Genomic DNA, 17,861 nt, shown 5'->3' with positions numbered 1-17,861 from the left:
CTTAAATGTACACATGCAACAATATATACTCTTTTGCTTTTTTCTATATGCACTCTTTTTTTTCCCCCAGACAATAACATATCTTGGAGATCCTCCCGTACAAACATACATCTACCACATTCTTTTTTGACAGCTATATAGTATTTCATTGAATAGATATACTTTATTTAACCTGCTGTCTGTAAATGGACATTTAAATTGTTTCCAGTTTGTTGTTTGTTTTTTTTATACTCTTTCAAAAAATGCTGCAGTGAATTTTCTTTTACATAATCGGTCAGATCAATTTCTAGCAATGGTATTGCCTAGTCAAAGAATATGCATTTCAAATTTTGACAGTAAAATTACTGTCCATAAGGTAGCATTAATTGACATGCCTCATCAACAGTGTATGTTAATCCGCTGCTTATACTTTTGTTTTGTATCTCTAATGTTAAAATAGTAATTGGTCATTTTGTTTTGCATTTCTTTAGGAATTAGAATGGATGTTTTTGATAAGTGTTCCTTAGGGTTTTGTATTTGATTCTGTGCAACATTAAAGTCCAAAATTGGGAGGTGTAGTTAACATATTAGATAAAGCTACAGAATACAAAAAGATCTAGATACTTCAAAAGTGGTTAGTGCCAATAGGATGAAGTTTGAGATATGTGCAGCATTTTGATAGCAAACTTGAAAAAAAAGTGTCCTATATTCAGGGCTAGTTTCCAGTGTAGGCAAACTCCTACATCTGAGTGGTTAACACAGGAGTTTTTCACATCACAGCCATGCTGGTTGGGCAGCTCCTCTCCATCCTGTAGTTGTGCCATCTTGGCCTTGTATCCTTTAAGGTCACTGCAGCAGAGACGGCCTGGAAAAGGCTCACTAGCTCTTTATTACCTTGCCTCCACCTCACTTTTCTTTTGCCAGGAGAAATGTCTGGGGTTGTGAAGTGTCAAGGAGTACCTGGATGTTTGGGGAGCATCAGTGGTCTCTGCCACTGTACCAACAGTGAACTCCTGTATCAAACTTCAAAAAGAGTGGGGTATCATTGCTCAGCAGTTCACTTGAGAAATAAAGTGTATGTGCCAGCCATGTGCCCTTTCCTAAACTAGTCTGTGTAGTATTGCTGCATCACTGGGAGTAGAATGAAAGCATCTTGGGAGATGACCGTTTTTGGCTTTATTCTGCGTGTCACATTTTGAGAGAGAGTGAGATTGATATTGACTATGTAGAGAAAAATGAAGTCAGCACATGTAAGGATCTATAAATTTTGTCTAAAAGCCTAACCCCTCCCCCTAAAAAAATTATAGTGTCCTGGAAGAGTTTTCAAAGACTTGAAGAAAAGGGTAATTGTTTGCAGAGTACAGAATAGACTTTATTCTGTGTTAATCCCAAGGAGAGAATTAGAACCAGTTGATGGAGTTATAGAAAGATTACTGTTAGAATGGCAAGCATTTATTCTGCAATTTGAAATCTTTGTAAATCAAGTGTAAGCCAGATGACGTCTGTGAAGAATACTGTAAAGAAGATTCCTGCTTACCGTGAGAGATTGGTCTGGGCAATCTCTACAACCTCTTTTCTAATCTGGATTTTTGGTAATGAATGCCAAAGGATTTGTCTTTCTTTTTGAATAGGACACTGATGAAATTCAAGTTAACTATCCTGGAATGTTTGAATTGATGGAAGATTTACAAGGTAAGACACTTTAAAGAATTTTTAGACTCCATATGAGAGTCGTATTTTGAGGGCTGGCTATGGCAAGCACTGGGGCCAAGCACTAGAGATACACTGGGTGAGGAGAAAGCGGACTGTCTTCATGGAGTTTATTCTGTAAAATGGGTGAGGCCGACATGAGGCAGCTGCCACAAAGATAAACGTTAAACTAGAATTGTGGTAAGTGCTGTGAAGTAGAGGAACTTAGAGCTGTGACTGCCTGTGAAAGGCTGGCAGGACTTTCTTTTTTTTTTATTAACATCTTTATTGGAGTATAATTGCTTTACAGTGTTGTGTTAGTTTCTGCTGTATAACAAAGTGAATCAGCTATACATATACAAATATCCCCATATCTCCTCCCTCTTGCGTCTCCCTCCCACCCTCCCTTTCCCATCCCTCTAGGTGGTCACAAAGCACTGAGCTCATCTCCCTGTGCTATGCAGCTGCTTTCCACCAGCCATCCATTCTACAATTGGTTGTGTATATATATGTCCATGACACTCTCTCATCTCGTCCCAGCCCACCCCTCCCCCTTCCTGTGTCCTCAAGCCCACTCTCTACGTCTGCGTCTTTATTCCTGTCCTGGCAGGACTTTCTTGAAGGAGCGTATGAGGGTGGTAGAACACCTCACCTCAGTGACTTTCTCCAGCAACACTTGGCAGCTCAGATCCAGGCACAGGTAGAAAGAAAGCAGGTAGTTGGGTTAGTGTAGGATTGCGGGTTGCCAGGGGGTTAGGTGGGATAGGTCCTGGTGTGGGAGAGTCAACAAAGTCCTGTCTGAGGAAGTGATGGTTGTGCCCTAAAAAATGAAGCGGGGTCACTAGGCAAAGCAGGGAGGAATTGAGTCCCAGCCACGGAGAACAGCATGTGCAAAGGCCCTGTTGCAAGAAAGAACGTGGCAAGAACTGAAAGAAGGGCATTTTGGCCAGAATACAGGGAGTAAAAAGAAAAGTTGACTGATTAAATTGGTAGGTAAATGGGGGCCTTGTAACCTTTGTTAAGATTGTTTGTCTTTATCTTAAAAGGCCCCTTGAGGTATTTTAATGGGGGGAGGGGTCATGATGTCAGATTTGTATTTTTTTTTAAATGGATTGGCAGATAAACTAGTAGGAGACTTAACAGCTGGAAAGCTTACTGAGAAATGGTGGTGGTTTGGACTAAGGTGGTGGCAGTGGAGATGGAGAGAAGTGAATGGATTCTGGACATGTTTACGAGATAATTGTGACAGTTCTTGCTGATGGATTACACATGGGCCGATGAAGGAGAGAGACATTTCAAACATAGCACTGAGTTTCTGGCTCTCCTATCCAGATAGATGGTGCCCTTCATTGATAGAGAAACAGTAGAAGATAACCAAGTATGGGCAGGGACAGCTCTTGAGTTCACACTTGGGCATGTTGGATTGGAAACGCTTTTGAAATAGCTGAAACAAGACGTCAGGTAGGCAGTTGAGTGTGTGGCTGTGTAGCTCAGAGGAGGCTACTGGCCCAGGTAAACATTGTGAGTCATTTGTGAATAGGTGGTGTTGGAAGCAGTAGAGAGGTCATGGCCTGGGAGAAGCTTTGAGGAGCAGCAAGGACACAAACCCAACCTCCCAACCCCGAAAGAGGTGAGGCTGCCGACTGTTGCACTGCTGCACTGTTGCACTTGCTTCTGTAATAACCCTCTGGTAACTACTTTACCCCTGTCCTACAAGTCAGAAATATTATGCCCAAAGAGAACACTTGCCTGTTAGTGGTGGAACTGGGTGCTAAACTCTTGCCTTCTTGACCCCTGTTCTGGCACTCTCTTGACTGACTCTCCTGCTTCTCGTAACTGCCCATTTGTAACAAAGTCCATTTTACCTATCATTCAGCCTCCTCTGAGTACGGTGCTTCTGTCAGCTTTATAAGGGGAAAGATATGTAGTCAAAAACTTACTCTTGTAGTCACACTTTTTTTTTTTAATTGGAGTATAGTTGGTTTACAATGTTGTGTTAGTTTCAGGTATACAGCAAAATGAATCAGTTATACATATACATATATCCACTCTTTTTTTAGATTCTTTTCACAAATAGGCCATTACAGAGTATTGAGTAGAGTTCCCTGTGGTATACAGTAGGTCCTTATTATTTTATATATTGTAGTGTGTATATGTCAACCACAATCTCCCAATTTATCCTTCCCCCACCCTTACCCCGTGGTAACCATAAGTTTGTTTTCTACATCTGTAACTCTATTTCTGTTTTGTAGATAAGTTCATTTGTACCCTTTTTTTAGATTCCACATATAAGCCATATTATATTATATTTGTCTTTCTCTGTCTTACTTCACTCAGTATGACAATCACTAGGGCCATCCATGTTGCTGCAAATGGCATTATTACGTTCTTTTTTATGACTGAGTAGTATTCCATTGTATATATATATCACATCATCTTTATCCATTCCTCTGTTGATGCACATTTAGGTTGCTTCCATGTCCTAACTATTGGAAATAGTGCAGCAGTGAACACTGGGGTGCATGTATCTTTTCAAATTATGGTTTTCTCCAGATATATGCCCAGGAGTGGGATTGCTGGATCATATGGTAGCTCTATTTTTAGTTTTTTAAGGAACCTCCCTACTGCTCTCCATAGTGGTTTTACCAACTTACATTTCCCACCGACAGTGTAGTAGTGTTCCCTTTTCTCCACACCCTCTCCAGCATTTATTGTTCGTAGATTTTTTGATGATGGCCATTCTGACCCGTGTGAGATGATACCTCATTGTAGTTTTTGTTTGCATTTCTCTAATAATTAGTGATGTTAAACATATTTTCATGTGCCTTTTTAAAAAATAAATATATTTATTTATTTTGGCTGCATTGGGGTTCTTTTAACATTTTTATTGGAGTATAATTGCTTTACAGTTGTGTGTTAGTTTCTGCTTTATAACAAAGTGAATCAGTTATACGTATACATATATCCCCATATCTCTTCCCTCTTGCGTCTTCCTCCCTCCCACCCTCCCTATCCCACCCTTCTAGCTGGTCACAAAGCACTGAGCTGATCTCCCTGTGCTATGTGACTGCTTCCCACTAGCTATCTATTTTACATTTGGTAGTGTATATATGTCCATATATACACTACCACTCTCTCACTTTGTCCCAGCTTACCCTTCCCCCTCCCCGTGTCCTCAAGTCCATTCTCTAGTAGGTCTGCGTCTTTATTCCTGTCTTGCCCCTAGGTTCTTCATGACCTTTTTTTTTTTTTAGATTCCATATATATGTGTTAGCATACGGTATTTAACCATCTGTATGTCTTTTTTGGGGAAATATCTGTTTAGATCTTCTGCCCATTTATTTTAAAATTAATTAATTAATTTATTTTTGGTTGCATTGGGTCTTTGTTGCTGTGTGTGGGCTTTCTCTAGTTGCGGTGAGCGGGGGCTACTCTTCGTTGCATTGCACGGGCTTCTCATTGCAGTGGCTTCTCTTGTTGTGGAGCACGGGCTTTAGGCGCATGGGCTTCAGTAGTTGTGGCACACAGGCTCAGTAGTTGTGGCGCCCAGGCTTAGTTGCTCCGTAGCATGTGGGATCTTCCTGGACGAGGGCTCGAACACGTGTTCCCTGCACTGGCGGGCAGGTTCTCAACCACTGCGCCAGCAGGGAAGCCCTTCTGCCCATTTTTTGATTGTGTCGTTTGTTTTTTTCTGATATTGAGTTGCATGAACTGTTTATATATTTTTTAGATTAATCCCTTGTCAGCTGCTTTGTTTCCAAATATTTTCTCCCATTCTGAGGGCTGTCTTTTCATTTTGTTTATGGTTTCCTTCACTGTGCAAAAGATTTTAAGTCACTCTTCACTCATTCTAGTTTAATTAGGGATTGGCAGCCTTAACATGCATGCCCAAGGTGACGGGGGACCAATAATAAATCACACAGCCCCTCCTGAGGTGCACTTGGCTCCTCCTACTGTAATCACAGAGACCCTTCATCCGAAGGCTTGAGAGGTGGTGATAGGCTGACGATTTATCATTCAGACTCTACTGACAAAAATATTTTTCAAATACAGCATTTAGTTTTGTTCTGCTATGTAATAAATGCTGTGTTCATGATTCATTTCAAGAAGGAAAAGAGAAAGAGACTAGAAATTAGACCTATCAGCTGGAAAAAGTTACCACCCATTGATTTAAAAATACAGAACTTATTCTGTTCTAAGTGCAATTCTGTGAGGTTTTCTAATATCCTAATTTTACAGATGAGCAAATTGAAACATTGAGAAGTTGAGTGTCTTGTCCATGGTCACACTTAATCTGGAATTAAGTGATTAAATCCTATACTGCATACTTGATCTCTGCATTTTTTTCCACTGAAATTACATAGATGTTGAGTAAAATGCACTAATCTTAACTGTACAGCTGCTCGTATTTTTAAGTACTATATAAACCACAAACTAGAACATTTCCAGCCCCTAGAAGGTTGCTTCATGCCCCTTTCCAGTTGATAACTCCCCTTCCCTTAAGGGTTTTAATCGTTCATGTATTTTAAGGAACTGTTGTCTAATATTTACCTTTAAGAGGCTTTGCCAGTGCTTCTCTTATTTTTACTGTAAAGCCTTTTACACAAACCATGTGCTTTAGTCTTTAATGTCTCTTATTCTTTTTTCTTTTTTAACAACTTTATTTGAGTATAGTTGCTTTACACTGGTGTGTTAGTTTCTGCTTTATAACAAAGTGAATCACCTATACATATACGTATATCCCCATATCTCCTCCCTCTTGCGTCTCCCTCCCACCCTCCCTTTCCCATCCCTCTAGGTGGTCACAGAGCACTGAGCTGATCTCCCTGTGCTATGTGGCTGCTTCCCACTAGCTATCTATTTTACATTTGGGAGAGTATGTATGTCCATGCCACTCTCTCACTTTGTCCCAGATTACCCTTCCCCCTCCCCGTATCCTCAAGTCCATTCTCTAGTAGGTCTGCATCTTTATTCCCGTCTGGCCCCTAGGTTCTTCTGACGATTTTCTTTTTTTCTTTTTTTTTTTAGATTCCATATATATGTGTTAGCATACGGTATTTGTTTTTCTCTTTCTGAATAACTTCACTCTGTATGACAGTCTCTAGGTCCATCCACCTCACTACAAATAACTCAGTTTTGTTCCCTTTTTTGGCTGAGTAATATTCCATTCTGTATATGTGCCACATCTTTATCCATTCATCTGTTGATGGACACTTAGGTTGCTTCCATGTCCTGGCTATTGTAAATAGAGCTGCAGTGAACATTTTGGTACATGACTCTTTTTAAATTATGGTTTTCTCAGGGTATATGCCCAGGAGTGGGATTGTGGGTCGTATGGTAGTTCTATTTTTAGTTTTTTAAGGAACCTCCATACTGTTCTCCATAGTGGCTATATCAATTTACATTCCCACCAATAGTACAAGAGGTTTCCCTTTTCTCCACACCCTCTCCAGCATTTATTGTTTCTAGATTTTTTGATGATGGCCATTCTGACCGGTGTGAGATGATATCTCATTGTAGTTTTGATTTGCATTTTTCTAATGATTAGTGATGTTGAGCATTCTTTCATGTGTTTTTGGCAATCTATATCTTCTTTGGAGAAATGTCTATTTAGGTCTTCTGCCCATTTTTGGATTGGGTTGTTTGTTTTTTTGATATTGAGCTGCATGAGTTGCTTGTATGTTTTGGAGATTAATCCTTTGTCAGTTGCTTCATTTGCAAATATTTTCTCCCATTCTGAGGGCTGTCTTTTCGTCTTGTTTATGGTTTCCTTTGCTGTGCAAAACCTTTTAGGTTCCATTAGGTCCCATTTGTTTATTTTTATTGCCATTTCTCTAGGAGGTGGGTCAAAAAGGATCTTGCTGTGATTTATATCATAGAGTGTTCTGCCTATGTTTTCCTCTAAGAGTCTGATAGTGTCTGGCCTTACATTTAAGTCCTTAATCCATTTTGAGTTAATTTTTGTGTATGGTGTTAGGGAGTGTTCTAATTTCATACTTTTACATGTAGCTGTCCATTTTTCCCAGCACCACTTATTGAACAGGCTGTCTTTTCTCCATTGTATATTCTTGCCTCCTTTATCAAAAATAAGGTGACCATACGTGCATGGATTTATCTCTGGGCTTTCTATCCTGTACCGTTGATCTATATTTCTGTTTTTGTGCCAATACCATACTGTCTTGATTACTGTAGCTTTGTAGTATAGTCTGAAATCCAGGCGCCTGATTCCTCCAGCTCCATTTTTCTTTCTCAAGATTGCTTTGGCTCTTCGTGGTCTTTTGTGTTTCCTTACAAATCGTGAAATTTTTTGTTCTCGTTCTGTGAGAAATGCCATTGGTATTTTGATAGGGATTGCATTGCCTCTGTAGATTGCTTTGGGTAGTAGAGTCATTTTCACAATGTTGATTCTTCCAATCCAGGAACAGGGTATATCTCTACATTTGTTTGTATCATCTTTAATTTCTTTCATCACTGTCTTATAATTTTCTGCATACAGGTCTTTTGTCTCCTTAGGTAGGTTTATTCCTAGGTATTTCATTCTTTTTGTTGAAATGGTAAATGGGAGTGTTTTCTTAATTTCACTTTCAGATTTTTCATCATCAATGTATAAGAATGCAAGGGATTTCTGTGCATTAATTTTGTATCTTGCTACTTTACCAAATTCATTGATTAGCTCTAGTAGTTTTCTGTAGCATCTTTGGGATTCTCTATGTAGAGTATCATATCATCTGCAGAGAGTAACAGCTTTACTTCTTCTTTTCCAATTTGGGTTCCTTTTATTTCTTTTTCTTCTCTGATTGCTGTGGCTAAAACTTCCAAAACTATGTTGAATAAGAGTGGTGACAGTGGGCAGCCTTGTTTTGTTATTGATCTTAGTGGAAGTACTTTCAGTTTTTCACCATTGAGGATGATGTTGGCTGTGGGTTTGTCATCTATCGCCTTTATTATGTTGAAGAAAGTTCACTCTATGCCTACTTTCTGGAGGGTTTTTATCATAAATGGGTATTGAATTTTGTCAAAAGCTTTCTCTGCATCTATTGAGATGATCATATGGTTTTTATTCTTCAATTTGTTAATATGGTGTATCACGTTGATTGATTTGCGTATATTGAAGAATCCTTGCATTCCTGGGATAAACCCCACTTGATCATAGTGTATGATCCTTTTAATGTGCTGTTGGATTCTGTTTGCTAGTATTTTGTTGAGGATTTTTGCATCTGTGTTCATCAGTGATATTGGCCTGTAGTTTTCTTTCTTTGTGACATCTGTGTCTGGTTTTGGTTTCAGGGTGATGGTGGCCTCGTAGAATGAGTTTGGGAGTGTTCCTCCCTCTGCTATATTTTGGAAGAGTTTGAGAAGGATAGGTGTTAGCTCTTCTCTAAATGTTTGATAGAATTTGCCTGTGAAGCCATCTGGTCCTGGGCTCTTGTTTGTTGGAAGATTTTTAATCACAGTTTCAATTTCAGTGCTTGTGAGCGGTCTGTTCATATTTTTTATTTCTTCCTGGTTCAGTCTGGGAAGGTTGTGCATTTCTAAGAATTTGTCTGTTTCTTCCAGGTTGTCCATGTTATTGGCATATAGTTGCTTGTAGTAATCTCTCATGATCCTTTGTATTTCTGCAGAGTCAGTTGTTACTTCTTTTTCATTTCTAATTCTGTTGATTTGAGTCTTCTCCCTTTTTTCTTGATAAGTTTGGCTAATGGTTTATCAATTTTGTTTATCTTCTCAAAGACCCAGCTTTTACTTTTATTGATCTTTGCTATCGTATCCTTCATTTCTTTTTCATTTATTTCTGATCTGATCTATATGATTTCTTTCCTTCTGCTAACTTTGGGGTTTTTTGGTTCTTCTTTCTCTAATTGCTTTAGGTGTAAGGTTAGGTTGTTTATTTGAGATGTTTCTTAAGATAGGCTTGTATAGCTATAAACTTACCACTTAGAACTGCTTTTGCTGCATCCGATAGGTTTTGGGTCATCGTGTTTTCATTGTCATTTGTTTCTAGCTATTTTTTGATTTCCTCTGATTTCTTCAGTGATCTCTTGGTTATTTAGTTGTGTATTGTTTAACCTCCATGTGTCTGTATTTTTAACATATTTTTTCCTGTAATTGATATCTAGTCTCATAGCGTTGTGGTTGGAAAAGTTACTTGATACGATTTCAATTTTCTTAAATTTACCAAGGCTTGATTTGTAGCCCAAGATATGGTCTATCCTGGAGAATGTTCCATGAGCACTTGAGAAGAAAGTGTATTCTGTTGTTTTTGGATGGAATGTCCTATTAATATCAATTAAGTCCATCTTGTTTAATGTATCAGCTAAAGCTTGTGTTTCCTTATTTATTTTCATTTTGGATGATCTGTCCTTTGGTGAAAGTGGGGTGTTAAAGTGCCCTACTATGATTGTGTTACTGTCTGTTTCCCCTTTTATTGCTGTTAGCATTGGCCTTAATTATTGAGGTGCTCCTGTGTTGGGTGCATAAATACTTACAATTGTTATATCTTCTTCTTGGATTGATCCCTTGATTATTATGTAGTGTCCTTCTTTGTCTGTTGTAGTAGTCTTTACTTTAAAATCTATTTTGTCTGATATGAGAACTGCTACTCCAGCTTTCTTTTGATTTCCATTTGCATTCAATATCTTTTTCTATCCCCTCACTTTCAATCTGTATGTTTCCCTAGTTCTGAGGTGGGTCTCTTGTAGACAGCATATATACAGGTCTTGTTTTTGTATCCATTCAGCCAGTCTATGTCTTTTGGTTGGAGCATTTAATCCATTTACACTTAAGGTAATTATCAATATGTATGTTCCTATTACCATTTTCTTAATTGTTTTGGGTTTCATATTGTAGGTCTTTTCCTTCTCTTGTGTTTCCTGCCTAGAGGAGTTCCTTTAGCATTTGTTGTAAAGCTGGTTTGGTGGTGCTGAATTCTCTTAGCTTTTGCTTGTCTGCAAAGGTTTTAATTTCTCTGTTGAATCTGAATGAGATCCTTGCTGGGTAGAGTAATCTTGGTTGTAGGTTTTTCCCTTTCATCACTTTAAGTATGTCCTGCCACTCCCTTCTGGCTTGCAGAGTTTCTGCTGAAAGATCTGCTGTTAACCTTATGGGGATTCCCTTCTATGTTATTTGTTGCTTTTCCCTTGCTGCTTTTAATATTTTTGCTTTGTATTTAATTTTTGATAGTTTGATTCTTATGTGTCTTGGCATGCTTCTCCTGGATTTATCCTGTATGGGACTCTCTGTGCTTCCTGGACTTGATTGACTATTTCCTTTCCCATATTAGGGAAGTTTTCAACTATAATCTCTTCAAATATTTTCTCATTCCCTTTCTTTTTCTCCTTTTCTTCTGGGACCCCTATAATTCAAATGTTGGTGTGTTTAATGTTTTCCCAGAGGTCTCTGAGACTGTCCTCAATTCTTTTCATTCTTTTTTCTTTATTCTGCTCTGCAGTAGTTATTTCCATTTTTTATCTTCCAGGTCACTTATCTGTTCTTGTGCCTCAGTTATTCTGCTATTGATTCCTTCTAGAGAATTTTTAATTTCATTTATTGTGTTGTTCATCATTGTTTGCTTGCTCTTTAGTTCTTCTAGTTCCTTGTTAAACGTTTCTTGTATTTTTTCCATTCTTTTTCCAAGATTTTGAGTCATCTTTACTATCATTGCTTTGAATTCTTTTTCAGGTAGACTGCCTATTTCCTCTTCATTTGTTTGGTCTGGTGGGTTTTTACCTTCCTCTTTCATCTGCTGTGTATTTCTCTGTCTTCTCATTTTGCTTAACTTACTGTGTTTGGGGTTTCCTTTTCACAGGCTGCAGCTTCGTAGTTCCCATTGTTTTTGTGTCTGCCCCAAGTGTCTGAGGTTGGTTCAGTGGGTTGTGTAGGCTTCCTGGTGGAGGGGACTGGTGCCTGTGTTCTGGTGGATGAGGCTGGATCTTGTCTTTCTGGTGGGCAGGACTGTGTCCAGTGGTGTGTTTTGGGGTGCCTGTGACCTTTTTATGATTTTAGGCAGCCTCTCTGCTGATGGGTGAGGTTGTGTTCCTGTCTTGCTAGTTGTTTGACATAGGGTGTCCACCCTGTAGTTTGCTGGTCATTGAGTGGAGCTGGGTCTTAGCATTGAGATTGAGATCTCTGGGAGAGCTTTTGCCATTTGATATTATGTGGAGCCAGGAGGTCTCTGGTGGACCATTGTCCTGAACTCGGCTCTCCCACCTCAGAGGCACAGGCCTGACACCCGGCCGTAGCACCAAGACCCTGTCAGCCACATGGTTGCTAGTATTGGAGGGTCTCCTGCAGAGGTGGGGGGTGGCTGTGGCTCACCGCAGGGATAAGTACACTGACAGCAGAAGTTCTGGAAAGTACTCCTTGGCATGAGCCCTCCCAGAGTCTCAATGTCTCTTACTCTGAAGAGGATTAGGATGAATTTATCTAAAGATAACTTGTAAAAGTGATATTTAACAAAGTTGCTATAAATGTTAACTGGTTGATTTTATATTCATCCACTTACCATTTATTGAGCATGTACTATGTGCCAACCACCGAGCCAGTGTTGGAAATAACAGTTCCTGATCTTAGGGAACTCATGCTCCAGTAGAGAAAGAGACACACAGAGATAGGCAGACATATGCTTTTAACTGTAAAGTGAGATAATTCTTTTTATAAGTGCAGGGAGAAACAGAGAAAAATCCCTAAATCTGCTTAGGGAATCAAGGATGCTTTTGCAGAAGAAGCAGCACCTAAGCTAAAATGAGTTTGCTAGAAGAATGAAGGGGTGGGTGCACCTTTGGGGGGTTGGGGCCTTGCATTCCAGGCCAAGGAAAAGGCCTATATAGAACCATGGAGACTCAAGAGGTTATGCTCAGCCTTCACTTTCCTAACTGAGAAACTGTACAGTAATTCAGTATTGCTTGAATATGTAGAATGGGAAAATGACGGGAAATGATGCAGGATAGTCCATTAGAGGCTTATCTAGACTTTATCAGGTCAGCCTTGCAGTCTGTTGGGAGAATATTGTGCAGAGGAGGGACAATCAGATTGATGTGTGAGGCAGCTCACCCTCCAGCATCGTTTATGAGGCATGTTCATGAGGAAGGTAAGACTAGCTAGCATGGTTAACCTCTCTTGTTTTGCATGAGGAGACTGGGCACAGACCGAAATAACTTGCCCAAGGCGATGTGTTTAGTAAGTGGTAGAGCCAGGATTTAAGCCCAGTGTAGCAGCCTGACTCAGATCCTGAAATGTTAGCCAGTCTCCACTGAAAAGGTGAGAGGCAGCTGACGTAGGAAGAAGAGTGGTCGAGGGGTGAATGCAGGAGGGAGGAGCTTGGCAGACTTCCAGGGGTGCTTCTCTGCAGACTGGAAGTTGGTGTTACCTTCCAGTTGGTTTTTGGCATTTTACATTGTGTTACACTTTTTTCTTGATGGTTGTGGTGTTTCTCATTTAAGCTGCTATTATTATTAATTCACAGAAGAAAGTCCAGAATGTTGACCTAATTTTACAGAACAAGTTGTGTATCAGCTGATGAATGCATGAAAAGTTTTGGAGGCTTTCACAGTAGTTTTAAGGTAAGTTCAGTTGTTACAGTACTCAGTATTGTTCCTAGTAAACCATAATAAATTAGACTTTTTTAAATAAGCAGTTGAACTTCACCTTAAAAATACTGTGAGAGTCTTTAACAGCTACCTGCTTCCCAGATTTTTCTGTTTATCCCAAAACCCAGAGCTGGTCCGAAGTCCCAGATGTGTTTCCCAGGTGATCTCCAGTAAAGGTCCTCCATGATGCATTATGAAGTTTTATCATTCCATTTTGAAGATGATAAAACTGAGTTTAATAGAGGTTAAGTGACTTTGCCCCAGGTTATGTAAGGGCCAGAACTTGGATTATGATCCCGAAGTCTAGACTCTGTGTGCTACATCACACTGCTTCCCCAAGGAGAAGGGAGGTTCTCATGTGAGGGAAGGGTGGGCTTCCCTAGCAGCAGAGTTACTGTGCTATACAGTAGTGCTCTGGAGTTTCTGTATCAGAAAGAGCATTGTGCCTAATAATCTTAATTAGTATATCCTAATACCAGTTATTTAGAAGGCATTTTAGAATTTCTAGTGCATTAACTATTTCCATTAAAAAAAATTAGGCCTGTTTTCCACTGGTGTTGACTCTGTCCAATGTGTAAGTCATGCCAATGGGGAGTTAAGCAGGAATGAAAGCGCCACAGCCATTATCAGCAGTAAACCCTTCCAGTACAAGTTCCAGTTGACCTTCGGTCTCTTGATTCAGTTGATACTCATGATGTGGGAGAATGTTTTTAAATTGGATTATGTAATGGGTCTAAAATGTTAGCACTGGAAGCCTGTAGAGATCATCTAGCCTGGCCAACCTGAGGACCCAGAGAGATGGAACTAAGGTCATGTAGCTACTTCATGACCACAAGAATAAGATCCACCCTCTTCTTCATGGGGATTCATCTGCTAGTTTGTATGTCTTTCGTTCTTCATGAATTAGGGCTCTTATACTCAAATGATGTGGGACGTTGCTTTTAGTTTCAGAGCTTCATTATTTTAGGGAATAATAGGAACCTTTTGGGATTGGAGAGAAGATTAACTTGTTCCAGCTAATTTGCTGATTGTTTCAATAAGCCCATTGAAAAATTGGGAGGTTATTATTTTTAAACTACTAAAGGATACCAACATTGGGAAGTTTATTGGTATCTTTATTGAAAAACAACTAAGAAACCGCTTTTTGATCATGTAGCATATAGAGAATAAATGTAAAGGATTTTTACTTTTGAAATTCTTTTAATTTTGCAAACTAGTTTAAAATGTGGTCTTTCAAAGTAATTTTGTTTGACTCTATGCATTAAAAAATATTAAATATATAACATTAATTTTTAGTGAACAATAGACTGACATAATCCTAGCTTTTAGCTGTCAATTTGAAGGAAAGAAATCTAAAAATAAATGTTAAAACATTAAGAAAAGTGCCCCTGAAGAGAATGTACAAAATTGTTTCCTAATCTGGGATCAGTAGAATGTTATAAAATCTGAAAACACATTGTAGTTTTGGTACTACCTAATGAGTCTTCAAGCCCTCTTCCAAGCTTCACATTCATACTTACATTTATGGCTCACTTAGAAGGAGTGAGATGTTGTACCAATGTCCTGTCCTCCTCAAAGAGCAGCTAAAAGGGGCATAAAAATGTGGCATCATTAGAAAGGCCCTTGCCAACGCCTGATGACTCACCTGGAGGGCCAGTCGCCTTGCTTTTGCCCAACTGGCCTACCACAGCCCATTGCTGCCAAGGAAAGCCTACTTAATAGGGTTTGCCTCCTGAAATTTGACTTAATACCCAGAAGCTTCAAGTAGTTTTGCTTTAGAGTAACTAGCTATGATCTGAGAGCAAAATGAGATTATTTAGGTTATCTTATGTGACTGTTAGAGAAGGGGGACAATGGGTATACCATTGAGTGAGATAAGATAAAATCTGTGATGTTGAGCTGCTCAGGGTATTTGCTGTATTATCTCAAACTGCCTGTATTTTAGGGATGGGTGAGAGTAACTGTGCTTGGAATAGAAAAGCCCTCCTGCACCGAGACACAATGCTGGCGGCTGCAGCAGTGTACAGAGGTAAGGGAGCTGACCGTTCTTCCCAGCCAGGTCCCACTGACCAACTTGTGCCCTGTCATCTTTATCCCCTAAAATTACGTTTTCCTTTCCTGTTAGGGCACCATCAGATTTCTTGTCCTTCCTTTCAAAACGCAGATCCTGTGGCTACGTATCCTTTTTCCCAGCAGCCCTTACTATTTCCTTACTGTCAGCTTCTCGGTGTGGAGGATTTTTCACAAGAGGCATTCTCAGAATCCCATGAGTATTCTAATATTCATTTCTCTTTGGAAGACATGACTTTCATTGAGCAGATTTATTTTTCCTACTTGCATTCTTTTCAGACTCTAACCATGATTTGTCTTTATAGAAATGTACGGAAATGAGGATGGTTCTGTACCTGCCACCTATCAGATCTATTACATGATAGGATGGAAATATCATGATTCACAGGTAATATTACTAAGACAGATCAATTTTTTTCTTAGTGGGTTCATGTTTCCATTTACTAATTACTGTTTATTTATTTAGGGTGGTTTGTTTTTTTTTAAATATAAGACAGCATTAAGAGGGTTAATTAGGGCTATGATATTTATCAGTTTCTAATATCTTTAATCTTTATCATTATTTTCAGGCGAGACCAGCTAAAAGAGGTTCGGCAACTGTGTCATTTGGAGAGCTAGGAAAAATAAATGATCTTATGTCCCAGGGGAAAAAATCACAATAAATATTTTATTCAATGTTAACATAGTCCAGACTTTTCATCAGTGATGGGTCTTTCACGTCTAAAATTATTGCATTTTGAAACAAGAAGCAATATATAAGCTATTTACTGTCAGACTTTTCTAATAATTAGAATAGCCTGATACTCTTCTATATTTAGTAACAATTTCAGTTTCACATGTTTTCTGTTTTCATATGGATACTGTTATCTAGTAATTTGAGTGCCTTATTTACAAAGTCAGCCCAAAAGCAAGAAGATATTTCTATGAAAAATCCACAAATATATTAACATACGTAAATTCCTGACTTGTTGGAAAAACATTACCCATGCTGACATTTTGTACCTTTTTCTCCTTCTGATCTTGTGTTATTTCTGTGAGAGGACGTTAGCTGTGGAGATGAGGAGAATGACAAGTTGCTAGATTCTTTCGTGTTCTGGCTCATTTAGAATAAAAATGTAGTCTTTTATAACAACTATTCTAAGATACTTAAGCCAGAATTATTTGTGATACTGTCTTCTTTGCTATGTTCCTCTTTGAAGAGGAACAGAGGATTATGAACCTCTCTAGAGCTCTTAAGTAGTTTTGTACCTTGGAAGAGTGTTTACCTTTACTGAATCCTTCCTCACCTTTTTTTTTTTAAAAAACCATCAGAATTATAATCTTATTTCTTTCTCACCACCATGATCTGGGTGAGACCCCTATCATTTTATATACTACCTTAGTTAAGAGGAGAACATTTTAAAGAATTACAGAGGCAAAATTACATGTAAGGTATCTGCACAGTGATGAAAAGTGCTGTTTGCTTGATTTCCCTTTGTTGTTTGAGGTCTTTGGCAATATTATTCTAATCCAGGTCCACTGTCCCGTTGTCATGATCAAAATGAATTGGAACCAGTCAAGCTCAGACAGTGTAGAATAGATGGAAGAAGGTGGTGATAAGGCAGCCAGGAGGAAGCTGGGAAGCACCCAAGAGTGAGGACGAGTGTGTTCACCAGTCAGTGCCGAGCCATTTGCTGTCCTTTTCATTTAATGCACATGGCCCTGCCTCCTCCTCAGCCCTAGGGGAGTTACTGTAGGATTTGCTTCTCTCTGTGTGTCTCCCACCTGCCTTCCCTCCCTCTGCCACACGAGCACCAAGCTCTCCCTGAGTCCAGGGCTATGCCTTACGTGGTAGATATTCAGCTCCATTTTGAATCAAATTAAATTATGTGGAAAATGTACCCTTTCATAGGCTAAGTTACAGTTAAAAACAAGAATTTTGTAGGAGAAAAAGAAATTACTGTTCTTGCTCTCTTCAGTTAGGACATTCATTGATATCAGAAATTGGGATACTCTTTGTGGCTTTTTTGTTTTTAATACAAAGGAAAAGAATACCTAGGCAGCAGAATTTGGGGAAGGTTTTTTTTAGCTTAATTTTCCGACTTGAAAGGAAAGGAAAACAAAAAACTCCTACATATTAAAGTGTGAACTGATGCCTAAGGAAAGGACATATTCCACGGTGTCTGTGTTTCCTAAATGACCGGCGTTTATAGGTATTGATATTTGTTTTTGAAGAATGCATGCAGCATTGTTAAGTGGTTATTGCTGAGGACAGGGACTGAGGAACCAGATGTCTCTGCACCTGTCCCAGTGTCTGAATGTCTGTCGGGGGTGCAGGAGATGGGCAGAAGCTAGGAGGGAGGGTTGTACTTTGACTTTTTAATCTTTCTGTAAAATTTGAAGTTTCTTACCAAGGATATTAACTTTCATTTATTTCATGCCAACAGAGAATATGTGGGTGGTGGGGTGAAGCTGGGGAGGAATCTACCTTGAGCAATCTCAAAAACAAGGTCCATTGGTTTAAAAAAATAAAGAGGAATTAACCCAATGAATTGAGAA

The 17,861-nt window shown here is 39.1% G+C and overlaps 1 protein-coding gene across 2 annotated transcripts in view; it reads left to right on the top strand.

Annotated features, from left to right (window-relative positions):
- Positions 1-15,985, top strand: part of NDUFAF5 (NADH:ubiquinone oxidoreductase complex assembly factor 5) — a gene marked incomplete at both ends in the record, with an annotated part of 32,700 nt that extends 16,715 nt beyond the window's left edge. The window contains 4 exons of one of the 2 annotated variants that reach the window (XR_014297726.1): positions 1,611-1,671; positions 13,130-13,226; positions 15,199-15,282; positions 15,629-15,676. Coding sequence is in view for 1 of the 2 variants with exons in the window: in XM_082671293.1 (XP_082527419.1) it covers positions 1,611-1,671; positions 15,199-15,282; positions 15,629-15,711; positions 15,893-15,985 (321 nt within the window). Of the gene's footprint in view, positions 1-1,610; positions 1,672-13,129; positions 13,227-15,198; positions 15,283-15,628; positions 15,712-15,892 lie in introns of those variants that run through there. The other variant, XM_082671293.1, reaches the window with a different exon arrangement.
- Between the last annotated feature and the right edge of the window lie 1,876 nt (positions 15,986-17,861).

The sequence above is a fragment of the Grampus griseus genome (genome assembly GCF_964374135.1).
Source record: "Grampus griseus genome assembly, chromosome: 14".
NCBI lineage: Eukaryota > Metazoa > Chordata > Mammalia > Artiodactyla > Delphinidae > Grampus > Grampus griseus.
Note: the sequence above shows the minus strand (reverse complement) of the source record. Positions and strands in the feature narration are given on the sequence as shown.